This window comes from Carassius carassius, chromosome 38 (assembly GCF_963082965.1).
Source record: "Carassius carassius chromosome 38, fCarCar2.1, whole genome shotgun sequence".
NCBI lineage: Eukaryota > Metazoa > Chordata > Actinopteri > Cypriniformes > Cyprinidae > Carassius > Carassius carassius.
Genome location: NC_081792.1, coordinates 10,546,184 through 10,562,397, shown reverse-complemented (window position 1 = coordinate 10,562,397; position 16,214 = coordinate 10,546,184). Strand labels below are relative to the sequence as shown.

The window sequence follows — 16,214 nt, the reverse complement described above, 5'->3', positions numbered from 1 at the left end:
AATAAATATTTGGCTACATGCTAGCAGCTAATAGCTGCACTATTTTGTGGACATCTGTCTCGTAAATAAGACTATGAACACATGACATGTTACGACCGCTATCTTAAAGAAAAATGGTGTGAGCTCCAAATAAAAAGAGATATCGAGCGGGATACATGCTACAAAGATTTCCTCAGATAACTGCATACGACAGACGAGTGAGGGCTGAGGGAGAAATATGAGATTTAGACATCTCTTTCAAACAGAAAACATGTTATGTCATTTATTGATTAGTCTTCTGAGCATAGGAGGTGATGGATGCAGAATTGCAGTTTCTTTTTTTAGTATTCTTTGATGAATAAAGTTCAAATTAACAATTTATTTGAAAAATGGACAGAAATATACAAAAAATACAACATTTTTGTAACAATGGCAGGAAGCGATGCAAAGAGGAGCAGAAAAATATCTATATATTGGTAAAAATCAGCCCTTTATGCAGTATGCTGTTCTGTTGTTTTAATTTCAGTTACAGTACTGTTTGCTTTTAATTCACCAAAAAGTTTCTAAATGTCTTTTGAAAAAGGACCATGACTAGGACTTTAATCTAGCAGTCATAAAATTAAATAATTAACTATGCCATTTTCTTCTGTATGCACAAATTTAAAATGAAAGGTATGGGTATGCTAATTATACTAATTAGCCAGCTAGCTCGCTAACATCTGCAAATATATCACAAAATGTAGCCTTTATTTTGTTGCCTCTGTTGTCTGTTAGTTTATTTTGGGCATTTAGTATTGCTCATATTACACTTTGTTGTAATAAGTACTTGTCACTGTAGGCATATTTGTAAGAGTAGCTCATGTCTGGTCTCTTCAATTGGCGATTTTAACAAATTCACTCATAAAACATCTACAAGGCGCTTCAACATCTCCATTTATTTATCACAATTTATTTATTAATTTATGTTAATTTCTTACTGTTCAGTATTTATGTTATGTTATATTATAGTAAAGAAAAAAAAAATCTGCATGTTCAGATTTTTTTTTTTTTTTTAGTGAGGGTGGGGGGCGGAAATCAAAATCTTGCCTAGGACACCAACAGAGCCTGGGCAGGCCTGAGTTCATGAGTGCACCTTTAAAACATATTTAATATGTTAAAGCCGTTCTTCTCAGAAATACTTGCAACCACCCAAAGCATGTTTTACTGTCCTTTACTGTCCTTGTGGGCACATTCTGTAGGCAAAACATGGCCAGAGACAACAGAATACCCAAGACATGCTACTTTTTATGAATTTTGAATGGGGAAAAATGCAATACTCAATATGGCCGCTCAATCACAGGAAACCCCGCCTTCTGAATGAAAGAGCCAATCGCTAATCGGTAAAGTCAACGCGTCACTGCAGCTGTCGTTAGAAGTCCTGGTTGCTATAGAAACATTCAGTGCTTTGAGACGTGCTCTTAGGACTGTGCATGCGCACTGGCTGATCTAGCCTGAAAAAAAGCTTTTAATGACGCTATTTGAGCAAAAGTAACAACATTAATGACACAGCTGTTGTCAGATTTCTTTGGTGATTTCAAATAAGAAATTTAATTGTAAGCTTAGTGAACAGTTTTGGAGAATTTGATGACTCCCCATTCAAAGAGATAGGTGTTGCATGCCCGGATGTCTGCCGAGTGACATGACTTGTCTTTAAAGGACTTTGACATGACCCATTCACACACTCCCTCCCTCCCTTTACAGTCCATGTCAATTGTTTTATTGAAGTGTTTGATGAATCTTTTGAACTCTGGATTATTAGATTCTGACTGCACTGACAAATGTGTCATTTCTCAAAATGTGACAATTGAGTATACAGCTGAGTATACCCCCCCCCCCCCACACACACAATTCCTGGTAAAAGACTGTAAGCCTTAAATTGCTGTTTTGCAATTATCTCAGTGGTGTTGACGGAAGAACAGCACAGAAACGGAGTGAATACGTGTGTGTTTTTCCATATAGAAAACAGCGGCGGTGAGTTTTCTGCGAGTGTGAAGCTTCAGTATCACTGAACTTAATGGGCCGAGAGAAAACCTCCTTGCAAAATCAATGCTATTTAATGCCAGCACTTAGCACTAACAAAACTCAGTGGCTGAACATGAAGGCGCTTTCGAAACGAGCGAGTTCTCACCTGAAAGAAGACAGCCATTGCCGCAATTACTCGCTTCTCCAGTATGGCTGTGTTAAGACTGTCAAAGTCGTCTGAGTTATACATGAAGATCTGCATCTGTGTGAAAGAGAGAGAGAGAGAGAAATGTGAGAATCCTGTTAGTCGGAGACCTTTAACCAATCAGATTGTAATTCATACATTATCACAGATGAAACACACATAGTCTATTATCAAAACTGATATCTCATAATCTCATGGTCTGTAATCCATCTCATCTTGTAATCTCCTGAGAGCGTTCGGCCTCTACGTGTTTCCATTCCAAACGTCAGGCCCTGTCCATCCTCTTATCACTTTGATGGGATCTTTGGCAGTAGATCAGTCTAATAAATGTGCTCAACTCTCCACGGACAGCAAAGCCTGTCTAAATTGGCACAGGCCGTCTGTTATTCTCCATTGTCAATACCCTATCCAACAAAAAAAGCTCCAAAAAGACAACAAAGATGAACGATATTCTCGTTGGCAGATAGTGATCAGTACTGTGTCAATAAAAGGTGTAGATTTAGCAATGGAGAAGTTCCCGAGAGAGTTAGAAAAGGAGGAAATAATAAAATGACAGCTAAATACAAAGAGTTAGACGGACTGGAAATTCGTACATTTTAAAAGTCTTCAACCAGAGTCGCTCCATCATTCTGCATAAAAAATGCAGTTCATACATCAAACGACTAGATTACAACTCTTCTATGATGACAATGTTTTGAATTCCTGATTTTTAACTTATTTCAAACGCATGTCAGAATGGAGCCTTGTGGTTGGGGGTGGGGCAAAAATGGCCCTGATGACATCACGTGAAAAGAAACTTGATTTAGAGACGGGGCAAATATTTATGTTTTTGATGAAAGATTACAAAGACAAACATTTTTGTCTTCGGAATAACATGCCCAAGAATTATCCATAATTAAAACCAGAAATGTGTAAGCATAAATTTTGATTTAATGTTGACTTACAAATAAATAAAACCGTTTTCTTGATAATCAAATCTCGCCCAACACACTGCCTGAACCTAAAACCGAAAATAAGACTGCATCAGGTACTACATGCCAAAAGAAGATTTTGCTGAAATTATTCAACATTTCGGGAGAAAACAACAACAGTGAATTACAATCTCCACATAAGATCAGTAGCATGACATACAGTATATAGCTCACAGTCAAATGCTCTTAAAATCAAGAAAGAAAGGCTTGTAGCCAACCACATCATCTTGTTTCTCCTCACTTCTCTGTGAGCATTGTCAATATTATGCCTGCTGCATTTTCTCGCCTCTGTAATCCTTACATGAGACCCACTTTGATCTAATTCAGTCTCACACACCGCCATAGTTTCAGATCACAGATCGCAAGCCAGAGAATTCACAAGGCTACGGGCCCTTTGCTTAACGACTCCATCTGCGGCGTTGTGTCTTACAGGCAGTGATTAATGACAAATATCCGGGCAATTTCTGAGAACACGCTCTCAAATGAAAGTAAACAGCAGAGAAAGAGGAAGAGTAACATAACAGGGTGGTGATTTTCTAACCTCTCACTATTGGAAGCTGTCTGCAGTCTGTCTGTATTCAAGCAGGAGGAGAGGTGACAGACTGTAACATGTCCTCCATACAAGACAAAGAACCACCAATGATATATGGACATTTTATTGATTGTTCAAAGCAGTTGAGAAACTGATATAATATCCAAGGTAAATTACTTTTTTTTTTTTTTACTAGAGAATTTGAGTAGTTTTGACTGAATTTTAAAATGTATTTGACCGTTCTAACCTGTATGTGTATGAAAGCAGCTGTGTAGAAGACATGCCAAATAGGAGTACTGAAAACAGTAATTGGTTTTACAGAAAAACACACACACACACACACACACACGCACACGTGCACGCGCACACACACACATACTACAATTCAAAGCTATATACTGTGTATTAATTTAATTTATATTTTTATTTTTGTTATTACAAAATAACAAAAAACAAAATTAAGCACCAAAGCAGCATATTAGAATTATTTGTAAAAAAAACTGCAAGATTATTTCAGTAAATATTATTTCAAAGACATAAAAAATCAGATACAGTACAATTTTATTTTATTACTTTTGTTTTATTATCCTATAATCTTCCTTTGCACACACAGTCTAACCAAAAATTATTCAGACACCAGTTATAATTTACAGTATATATATATATATATATATATATATATATATATATATATATATATATATATATATAAATATACGGTAATATGTACTACAAGGTACTATGGTATTCTGAACATATCCATGCGGTTTGCACTGTACTCAGTGCTCTGTAGAACGCTGTAGAATCGAATAGCCAGGATTCATGAGTGTGTGTGCGTGTGTAGGAGGGTGATAGACTATGCTAAACACCAAATCACCAGCGGCTTCATTAAAGAAATGTCAATAATTTATTCTGATCCATGAAAGAGAGAAAATTATAGCAGTAGGGAGAGGATGGACCTGGTGTCAGGTCACCTTTATAGTGCAACATAAACACAAACAGTTGTGCACACTCACACACATGCAAATAAATGCAAACGCACAAAGGCACTAAAGGGCATTGTTCAATCAAAATGCAATGGAGCAGAATTTATAATAATGGAGTAATGTGCTATAGCCTTGTAAAATAGATGAATAAATACAGTTAAAACACAGTATGAGCTGCTTCATGCAGTTAAACAGTTCCACACAATCATTAAGGGTATTGTTCCTCATTGTTGTTAATCCTTTTAATTCAGGGATTTCAACAAACCTGTAGGTATGACAATTAAAACTCCAAATCAACTGATGAACAATAAAATGGATGAAAAGAAAATCTCTCACAATTACACTAACCTATGTCATATCTAGAGAATGGCCAGTCAGACTTGAGCCAGTCAGAAACCTCATACTGCAGCAAAAGAGAGCAACAGTCCGTCCACTTTTTTGGATAAAAAAAGCTGTTATAAGCTATGAAAAATTTATTTTGTAGCAGATATTTTCTCTTATGTTAAAACAGATCAAAATTAGTGAGGACTCTTTTTGCACTACACAGACTGTTAACCAATCAAATGCTGTAGAATGTGAAAGACCCGCCCCCATTACAATCTCCATACATGACTGACTTCTTGTTGATTGGTTGTAGTGTCTGTGTATGTCCAACTACATACAACCAACTAATGAGCAGAAAACCTTGGTTCATGGCTGTGGCCATTAAAAGGAAATGGGATAAGCCCTTTAATATGTCCCACCCCAACTTCCTGTTTTAATAGGAAATGTGTCAATAGAAGGCAAAAAGAGCTTGTAAGCAAACAACTCACAAACCTGGAGCAAAGAGCAATAATATCGACATTTCTGTGTAAACACACATAGGCTTTTACCTCTGGCAGACCAGAGATGCCAAAGCAAATATGTAAAGGGCATAAGCATCACTCTGACAGCTCTCTCTCTCTCTCTCTCTGTATGTGTGTGTGTGTGTGTGTGCGTGTGCTGAGGGAGAGAGAGGAAGAGGAGTGAGTGTCTACTCTGAGATCATTAACATACAGGTCACTCACAGGTATCTGTGTTTTGTATGTACTTAGGTAAGTGTGTGCCTGTGTGTGTGTGTGTGTGTGTGTGTATGAGCAGATCTCAGCAGAGTTTCATTAGCACACAGGTCAGACACGGCTCGTGAAATCCTCCGCTCTGGTTACACATATAACTTACACTCTCTGTTAGCCAAATGGGCAAACACACACACAACAGATGGAGCTGAAGAGTATGAACATGCTAACGGAGATTAACGCAAAGATATTCAAATGTTATATGTTGAGAAAATGAGGCAGCAGGGAGGAATTTAAAGCATGTATACATTTAAGCAGACACTCCAAGGCTCAAGTAGCTTGATCACACGCATCCTTCATCAAAATGAATAATTTTTTTCTCTCCATCAAACAAATGATCAGTAAAAATATGTTCTCTAAAGAAATTTTTTATGATCAATTCATGTTCTGATATTTGTAGATTTTGTAACCCTGTTAATATTTATCTAAATACATTAAAACAATAAATAACACTTAACCCCTTAACTGTCAATCACATTTTTGAACATAGACTTTATAGTGCACGATCCAAACTTAAATTTTTATAATTCATGAATGAAAACATTTTGTAACATGATATTGATGTACCATTTACATGGTAATGCATTGTCTGATTTTAAAATGGGTTTTAAAGGATGAATTTTGAGATTTTAAGTTTTCAGTTGATATATAATTTCTGATGATTTCTAAAATGTGATAGAGGCAACGAAGAAGTCTTTTTTTTTTTTTAACAAAGGTCAGAACTCCTGTTAGATTTTTGAGGGTGCACTCTTGTCATAAATTAATCTATTACTTTTCCTACATAATTTTTTAACAAAAAACATTGGTAAAATATATATTTGGGAGTCTTAGACCTTTCCAACGATATATAGTTTGTCAAGATTAGATTCGATTTAATTGTAATATAGTGAAGTAAATGTAGGCGTCCCGTATAGGTGACAGTTAACAGGTTAAAAACCCCGACGAATTCAAACCAAACAAAAAACAAGCCAGAATGAATAACAGGGTGAAAATATGGCCTAAATTATGTTTTCACTATGTACCATAGACCGAATATTGTTTTGGACTGTAGTTATTAATAAACTTACAATAAAACTAAGTATTTGCTTTTTATTTATAATAAAAATTACAACAGGGCTGAATATTTCAACATGAGAATACTGTACCTGACAAACAAATACAAATATAACACTTCAATTTGTGAAAAAATTGTAAAAGAAATTGCAAAAACTGTAAAGAAAGCGTATGTCTTTTATAGAAACGGTCCAAATGAGGTACTCTATTAAGTATCTGAATTTTAAGCAATGTCACATTCCTTAAGTCATGCACTAACATGGTTATATGCAAAATGTGTGAAACGGATCAGTATTATGTTTGTGGAAATTCAATTAACTGAATATCAATTAAATCGACAGAGCCATAATGATACTTTTTTTGCTGGATATAGTCGATAGTCAAACTTGTCAGTAAGCTGTGTGAAAGAGTTAAAGCAGAACGTGCTTTCATCTCGACTGCTAATGTAAGAGTGTTCAGTCATCAGACATTAATCAATAAAACAGTTCCTGTCAAATATTCAAATGGAAGCAGATGTTTTTTTTTTCTAGGTGTATGATTTTAAACATATGTAAATAGTGTTGCTTTGCTGATTATGCACTCTTTAACAGATGTTTCAGCAACTGATCCTCTTCCTATGTGGTAGAATCTCTCTAACATGGAAGAATCTTCAAATAGCTACAATGAAAAAAAATGAGGTCTGTGTGGCACGATAGTACACGCATGGGTGGAGGTAGCCTAAACGCTAAGGCCTTGGGCTGCTAATACAAAGGATACAGGTTCAATCTAAGGTAAGAGGTGGATTTGGACAGTTACTGTGTTCACAATCCAGCCTTATAACGATCGTGCACTTTAGCAAGACACTTAACCACAGGCTGCTCCATAGGGATGTCCCCGAAATTAGTTACTGTAAAGATGATCTGCAGGCGCTAATGGCGACTTTCACAGTATTCTCTCAGAGATGCTGTATCTGAGGCGACTTTTAAGAACATTATGACTGGGAATTCACCGACTAAATCTAAATTAGTTCACCTGCCCCACAGAGAGACTGGCCTTGATCTACAATCAGCTTTCTTCTTCTACCTTGTCATCTTGTTCGCTTTGTTCTACAGAGCAGACCTGCCCATACTAAAGATCAATGTTTCAATCCTGAGACACATAACTGGTCCTGAAATCATGGGTATGGGGAAACTTACTCAACCTTCAGCAGAAATTGCTGAGCCATCATTTGAAAGATTTTTTTTTTTTGTCTCGAGATTTACCTGCCCCTAAAACTCCAGTAACAACAAAGCTAATAATGGTCGGACACATTTACATGTTGGACAAATTATGTTTTCCTGACTGAATGGACAGTTCAAGGACTCATGGATATGGCTACATGAGAATATATGTTTATAAATGAGAATATATGGCTGCAGGGTGAATCTAACCTCTGATAAGTTGTCCTTGTAACAACTCTGAGGGGCTTTCCACAGCACCAACATTCACGAAGCCAACAGAGCCTGAGGTAAACAAATGGATTCATCTAGGATCTTCTCATGAGGAGAGACAGCAATTCTCCTCACACTAAATGGAGGACGAAGGGAAAAACAGGCATCATCACCTCAGGGGAAGCTCAACTTGGCTTCTTATGTTCTTTTGTTTCTGAAAAACATGCAAGGAAACCCTGCCGAGAACCAAGCCGGCAAAGGACAACACCTAAACAGCCTGTCTACCATCGGACAGGCTCTGAATGCGGAAGCCCCGCTGTTCAATGCAGGAATCACTTCAAATCTCCCAAAATGACCACAACTACTCTTTTCTCAGAACCACACGAGGTCTTTACCTCGTTTCTGCTCATAGTCCCATCAGGGTCAAGGTCAGTGTCTAGGACTACGCTTCCCTTCGGCTGTTGGCTCCCTGTTGCTACAAGATCATCAACGGCCCTTCACAACTTCATGGCGTGGTGAGGAAGTGTCCTTTGACCTGCTTATTATAAACAAATCTGGAGCATCTGGTTTTGGCTGACAGGAAAGCAGACAGGAAAGGGTTTCTCTCTTTTTGTCTTCCTGTGCAAACATATTGACCTCCCTCTCAATTCAAACAAGAGCCAATTAGCCATCGCCACTGAATTAATTTAGCTTTTGGTTAATAAAAGACTCAATCTTTGTCCCCGGTGTTTGTTTGCAGCTGAGTCATCCATCAAGGTCAACAGGGCTTTGAAATAGATATAATAAATGAATCCTGGAAATAATTAAAAAAACTGAGAATTACAGGTCATTAAAAGCTCTAAACCATGCCTGAAGTGGACGTTGTGTTTGCACAAAGATAACTGGCTCAAGTTTTCAAAATCAAAAAGCAAACGAAGTATTGACAAATTGACACTTCCTCTTTGGGACTGGGATGCATTAAAATGCAGGTGGCAGAGTGCGTCTACTTGCAACACGTTCTGGATGAGTGCACAAGCTCTAGTCTATTTGTCTCACGGACCCTTGTGCTATTCAAATCAATTCCCGCTCTGTCTCGGAAGTTAATGATGTCAAGATCGGGACCGTTTTAAACACCATGACCAACCAAATGGCGTAAACTCCGAAGAAAATAATGCTCACCAGCAATCAACATTTGAGCTAACATGCCTCAGATGGAATCAAGGTCAAAGATCTTGCATAAGATCAACCAGAAGTGTGACCCCAGAAAAGAATAATGCTTACTTGAAATAACGGGTGCAGCCAATCAGATGCTTCAGTCAGTTTGCTGCTGGTTACAACAGAATCAAGGTCACAGACAGTTCTCTAAAGTTTGTTTTGCTAGATGTTCAGAGAAATGAGAACACCTATCTTTATCTTTCTCATCACATATTTAACATCAGAAAGCATGACATTAAGAATGCAATAAGAACTCAAGTCTAATGCATGTGTATTATAATCATATCAGCTGGCAGGTGACAAGTTAATGGAACATCATAATAAATATTCCATTTACTTTTGGGGTGTCATGGTTACACTCACCATGAGTAACCACACACACACACACACACACACACACACACACACACACACACACACACACACACACACACACACACACACACACACACACACACACACACACACACACACACTCCAACCTTCCCTAGCTGATCCATTCCTCTTAGTGTTGAATTTGAGTGACATGACACATTTATCGATTTTGGCACTTTAAAACAATGGTCGTCACCGTGAGAAAGCAAAGGAGATAAACGAGTGCTGCGATCCGCAGGGAGCTGAGCCTAAAGATTTCCCATCAGTCCTTGCTCTCGCTGACCGAATGTCCTTTCCACAGCTCCAACATCATTCCTCCTTTACTTTATATCGGTTTGCTCTTATTGGCCACTTTCACAAAAATGGTATAAATAGTGCTTGAAACTCTTAAAAATTAACTCTCTCTCTCCTTTTTTATGAATTTTTTATTATCACACACACACACACACACACACACACACACACACACACACACACACACACACACACACACACACTATATATGCGTCCGAAGTCTGACCTCAAATTTCATTCTAAGAATTATTTTTATTATATAGCAAATGAAAACTGTCCAGCTTCTAGGCTATTTTAGTTCCCCACACTCCAAAACAAACCATGCAGCAAACCTTTTTAAATTTTTTGATAATTTACAGAAAATAAAAAAATGACTTTTCTGTATTCATGCGCACTCAGAAACCGGTGACTGTGAACAAATCAGCAGAGCTTGTACAAGCTTTTGTCATCGTTGAATCTTTCTCAGACATTTCCAAATGTCGAAATTGGTTAGCGCATCTATCTGTGCATGATGGTGACCATTGCCCCTGGCGAGCGGTGCTTCTCAAAGTTGGGAATAATCAAAGGAGAGCTGCGGTCCTCAGTTGGACAGGAAAGGCTAAGCATGCTGGCACTTGGGAAGTTGTGGCCTAATGGTTAGAGAGTCGGACTCCCAATCGAAAGGTTGTGAGTTCGAGTCCCGGGCCGGCAGGAATTGTGGGTGGGGGGAGTGCATGTACAGTTCTCTCTCCACCTTCAATACCACGACTTAGGTGCCCTTGAGCAAGGCATTGAACCCCCAACTGCTCCCCGGGCGCCGCAGCATAAATGGCTGCCCACTGCTCCGGGTGTGTGCTCACAGTGTGTGTGTGTGTGTTCACTGCTCTGTGTGTGTGCATTTCGGATGGGTTAAATGCAGAGCACAAATTCTGAGTATGGGTCACCATACTTGGCTGAATGTCACTTCACACTTGAGTGTCGAATGCACATGCACCAACACCGAGAAAAAATAGGCCCTTTTTGCGCTGCGTCATCAGACCCAATTTGGTCTTAATCCGGCCCTGAAGTCGGTGCATTGCCATTGAGACTTACCTACGATGAGTTCAAAGCTGAATGGACATTTCACTCACTGGCTTCAGCGTCACATTTGCATATACCGTACTGCTGGAATTTGTGATTGGTTGACAGCAAATTTCAAATATTAAATGGAACGATAAAATAACGTTATTAACCGGTTAATGGCCATTTCAAATTTTCGATTCTGTTCGGAACTATAAAATTTTATTGTAGTTTCTGTTTCTGTCAAAATTTCATTCGTTTCCGGTTTTCGTTTTCGTTCCTTGAACCGGTTCAGAGCCCTGTTTGTACTTTACCTACTGACACAAAAATGGCGCCTTTTTTTAGCACAAATGTCCAGTGCTTTTTTTACAAATAATAAATGCATTTAAATGTATCCCTTATCTCACACACTATATTTTATTCCATATAAGATTTCTTAAATGTGACACATATAACACATACATATGTTTTGCCGCTGATTAAGCACCTTCACACTTTTTCATGTTGTATTAACTGTTCCACTATCTGTTCAACTATCTGATGTACTTCACTCACTGTTAATCTACTGAAGCCCCCTTGGCACCTGTAGCTTTTCCATGCTTGTTTGGATTGTGCCTGGTGCTGGAGTGTGCATCTGAAAAGTCTTTCATAAATAGATGGTTCTATGTTTAAATAAACAAATTATTGTAATGAAAAAAAAAAGACAGAAACAACGACACGCCTCCCCCGTTGTGTTCCTGCTATTGACATTATTTGTTTTGTTCTAATATGGCCAAGACATCTGAGGTGTGACAAAAATTCACAACTTATCTTTAAATATACTGTTAACAATATGCCAGCATTTAAAAAATAGCTATTTTTCATGCTAGGCTAATTTTATGTTAGTGCATGCTGTGTAAGATGTGGGCTTCTTGAGCAAATCCTCAGCTCAACAATCCAGAAGAATTGGAACTCTAATAATTTCCATACTGTGGTATTGTCTGATCCCTGATTCCTGTTTCAGCTTTAATATCCTTTAAGGTGTGTAAAGCCATACACTCTTTGAACCAAAACCATAAAGAAAAAGAAAAAACACTCTCTTTTCTAAATCAGAAACAATCTGGCCACCCGCAGCGTGCAGACATTCTGAAACAGTCTTGTGGAGTTTATTGTCAAGTTCAGGATGGGAGAGGGCAGGGTGCAAGCAGACAGCTTCTAATACCTGTAATATAAATGGTAATAGTGTCAAGCTTCTTCTGAATGCCAAAGAGCCAACCTGGGAGTTTTAACTCAGACGAGGCCTGTTATTCCTCTCTGGGCTTTGTCTCTAAAGAATGAACTGTGCACACCACACTTTGCCAAATTGAATTTATCCCATATTGACATCTCTCCAGGTCCCACGGTTGGAGGTGCGCACACACACACATGCACACATGACGCTGACATTCACAAGGACAGACGTGAGGGAAAACCTACTGCTTTATAGAACAGGACCCAAAGTGTAGTATGTGTGCACTGAGAACAAACCAAATGACGGGAGCGTGTACTTATGTTATTATTAAAAAGCACAAGGCTAATTAGTACACAAGCACAAATGGTATGCAACAAATCCATAACACAAAAAACACAGGGCATGAAAGCTGTTTGACAAGGTTGGACATTTGACTCGGTGTGGTGCATTATGGGATACAGATGTGATACTAATATATATATATATATATATATATATATATATATATATATATATATATATATATATATATATATATATATATTAAACAATATGCAAACTGAATAACCAAACAAAAAACTAAACAATACTGAAAACAAAACAAAGCAAAACAAAACAAAAACCAAACAATTCAAAATGAAACAAAATAAAAACAAAACACAACAAAAGGGCCACAAGTAACAGTTGCAAGAGTAACCTACAGTAAACTGTCAACAATATTATTATGTATTTTTTGATAAACGTACAGTATAATCCCATAAATTAGAGAAATCATTATTTGTTTGACAATTTTTCTCACAATAATGTGGATAAATGAAAACAAAATATAACAAACAAACAAGCAAATACCACTTCAAGTAACAAGCTTGCAAATTTAGCCAAAAATAAGTTCTCACACACTTGAGAGCTATGATTTATAGCAAATATAATTTTAAATAGTATTTATAATTATATTTAAATATTTTTAGTCATTGATTAACTTATACTTCCTAAATTACAGAAAAAAAAAGATTATTGTTTCCTCACAATAATCAGTTTGCACCGCAACATTTGCCAAAAATTAAGAAAACTCAATGAGATGATTTCATTTAACAATTGCTTTTTGAACAACGCGATGTGTGTTCAAGTAAATTATTATTTATTTTTATTGTTTTATTTTTGGCTGAAATAAAAATGTAAACATTAGGCAATTTAATTTCTTTCTCTTTTTTTTATTCACCAACAAAGTTAGGAAGCTTTTAGCACACAAATAGTAAAAAAAAACAAGCGCAAATGATGCACATCAAGTCTGTAATTGTTGCTTTATTCATTTTGCTATTGCAAAGAATGATGGGAAATGTGTGTCTTCCATGCAATCCTGTAACATCACAAACTGGCTAAATGAGCAGTAACGTCTTGGTCGCTCTCCTTCATCAAAAGCACAACTCTCTCACACTGTAATTAACCAAACAGTCTTAAAGAGCACCTTACAGGGGTCAGAGAGCCTTATCCTGTGTACCGATTATACTGTACGAGTTCACAGCATCGTGACTGCCTGTGAAGTGGTTTGAACCATTCCTCAATTCTCTCACAGCATCAGAGCTTTCTTAAACCATGCATCAAGGCCACACAGTGTCGCAAAGAGCGAGAAACAGATAGAAATGATTTTCTTCTCATCCTTCTTCCCAGAAAATAAAAGAGCAAGACGCCCTGAGATCTGTAAAAGTGCCTTTTATTTCCCATTTCACGGGTATTACATCTCTTCATAAAATACAGGAAACCCTGTTTCTGAACAAAGAAAGGCAGGAGGGGACGGGATCTGCGGCAAAATTATCAAAATGGTATCTAGCAATGCAAAGAACTGGGGCAACATCTATTTGCCCTTCCAGGTTTCACATGGCTTTTAAAGAATGGATGTGTTTATCAGTGTCAGAGAAGGCAGAGAGGAAAATATAACATTATCTCAGGAATTGGATGTGCCCCTTTTCTTGGAAGGGCAATAAAAAATACAAAGATTGAAAAAATGGCATGAATCCGTTATCTAAAATGATTTTATAGAATGCTGTTCAGTGACAGAGATGGAAAGTGCATACCATAATGCATTACAGCGACGCATTACATAACTAATTTATGGCACGAATCCAGCTATTGTGGAGTTGGAACAATGGAAAAATGTAATATAAACTCACTTAATGTCAAAAATATAAACGGTTTGTGTTGAGGTTTCACTGCTAATTTGTTTTTAAGTCATTACTTTGGGCCTTGTGCGAACGAACAACATCGGGAATTTATGACAAGTCATTATACTGCATTAACATTGTTGAAATGGAAAATCGTTTTCCACTTAAATAATGCTTATAATGTTTAAGCCTCATGGTTTTTCCCCTATGTGTGTGTGTACAGTGAAATGGATTCCTTTTTTCAGTCCTTATTTAACCATGTACTGCTGTGTGTGTGTGTGTGTGTGTGTATGTTTGCATGTGTTATTTCACCCTGGCTAAACAAAGAAAAGCTTTCCAGACTTTAGCAAAACTAGATCCCTTACATTTGTGTGTTGTATGTGTATTTGTATAGATGTGTGCATACTGTTATTTCCATAATTTATATTCCATACATACCCTAATAGTTTACAATTTGTGTGTCCTTAAATGCATATTCTTTGGTTTGGTCTCTGACGTCAAATCTGGCCCTGAATCTAGCACATTATTATTTTTAAAGACACAATTTACTCAGTCCCTGCAGAGGAAATGAGGAAATAATGATATGGGATGAAAACTGCATATATATATATATATATATGAACATGCTGCACAGTAAAACATGCTTTACGGCAAAAACAATGTTTTCTATGATTTACATTGGTTTTTATGTACTCTTTTATGAGACTCAGTTGCTCATTTCATGCTTTTCGAGAAAATTCCACCTACCAGCTGACCCTATAGTGTTCGATACAACCCAAAAAATCTTCAATGCCAGTGAGCTGAAGTACTAATGTTTCAAAAGCATGGTTATTAGTGCCTAAGTATTACTTTACTTCGGCAAATACAAGAACAAGCCATCAGGCCAGCAGAACGCACGTTTACACAAATGTCGTGACCTTGTGATTCGCCCAAGAGGCTGAAGCGAACGCATAACGGCGTGTTGTAAAATATTTACGAATTAATACAAAATCCAAGATGACACATTGCCTGTTGGGACGCGTTGTTCCATTACATTTGTGTTTCCCCTCATGCACCAGCTGGTATTTAGACATTATGAGGTGTCAGCACCATAACGATGATTTTTCACAGCACAACCCAACCACAGAAGACACCCAGATGCTGCTTTCAAAAGGTTAGCAAGCCACTGTAACGGGAATATGCGTTATCTCAGCTAAAACGTCTTGTTGTAATTTGGTTTGTTAGACTTTTTACTTTTCGGACTATTCAATAAAGCCGAAGTTCCCATGCCTGCATATTCTGTGTCGGAGCTGATAAAGCTTTAGACATTTAGCAGACAGGTTTTTGGTTATTGCAGGCCTGCAAAGAGAAGAAAAAAAGGATGATGGCCCCTTTGTCAGGTCAATTTTCAATGAAAAAAGGAAATGAAAGGAAACGCTGACAGTGAAAGTGTTATAACAGTAGACATGCCTGTACTTAAGGAAACCTATTCTCTTTTCCATCGTCTGTGTGGCTCGTTCCTGTTTCAAGCGCTGCGGTCATGTTCTCTGTTTTCGGCTATCTTTGCATCAGGTGATATTTTGGAATGCGCTTTCTATTGCACCGGTTGCAAGGGCTGATGGGAAATAAAATTCAATTCATCAATGCCACGTCTTATATCTGATACCCACAGCGGTGTGTGTTGGCTTCTGTGCCCCCCATCACATGTGTTAATTTACTTTGTACCTCTCTTATC

At 37.6% G+C, this 16,214-nt stretch overlaps 1 protein-coding gene across 2 annotated transcripts in view; it reads right to left on the bottom strand.

Annotated features, from left to right (window-relative positions):
- The window catches only part of LOC132119284 (receptor-type tyrosine-protein phosphatase gamma-like), a 295,833-nt gene that overhangs the window by 61,766 nt on the left and 217,853 nt on the right, over positions 1-16,214 (bottom strand). For both annotated transcript variants that reach the window (XM_059529115.1, XM_059529114.1), the window contains exon 5: positions 2,147-2,242. In XM_059529115.1, coding sequence (XP_059385098.1) covers positions 2,147-2,242 — 96 coding nt within the window. The remainder of the gene's footprint in view (positions 1-2,146; positions 2,243-16,214) is intronic.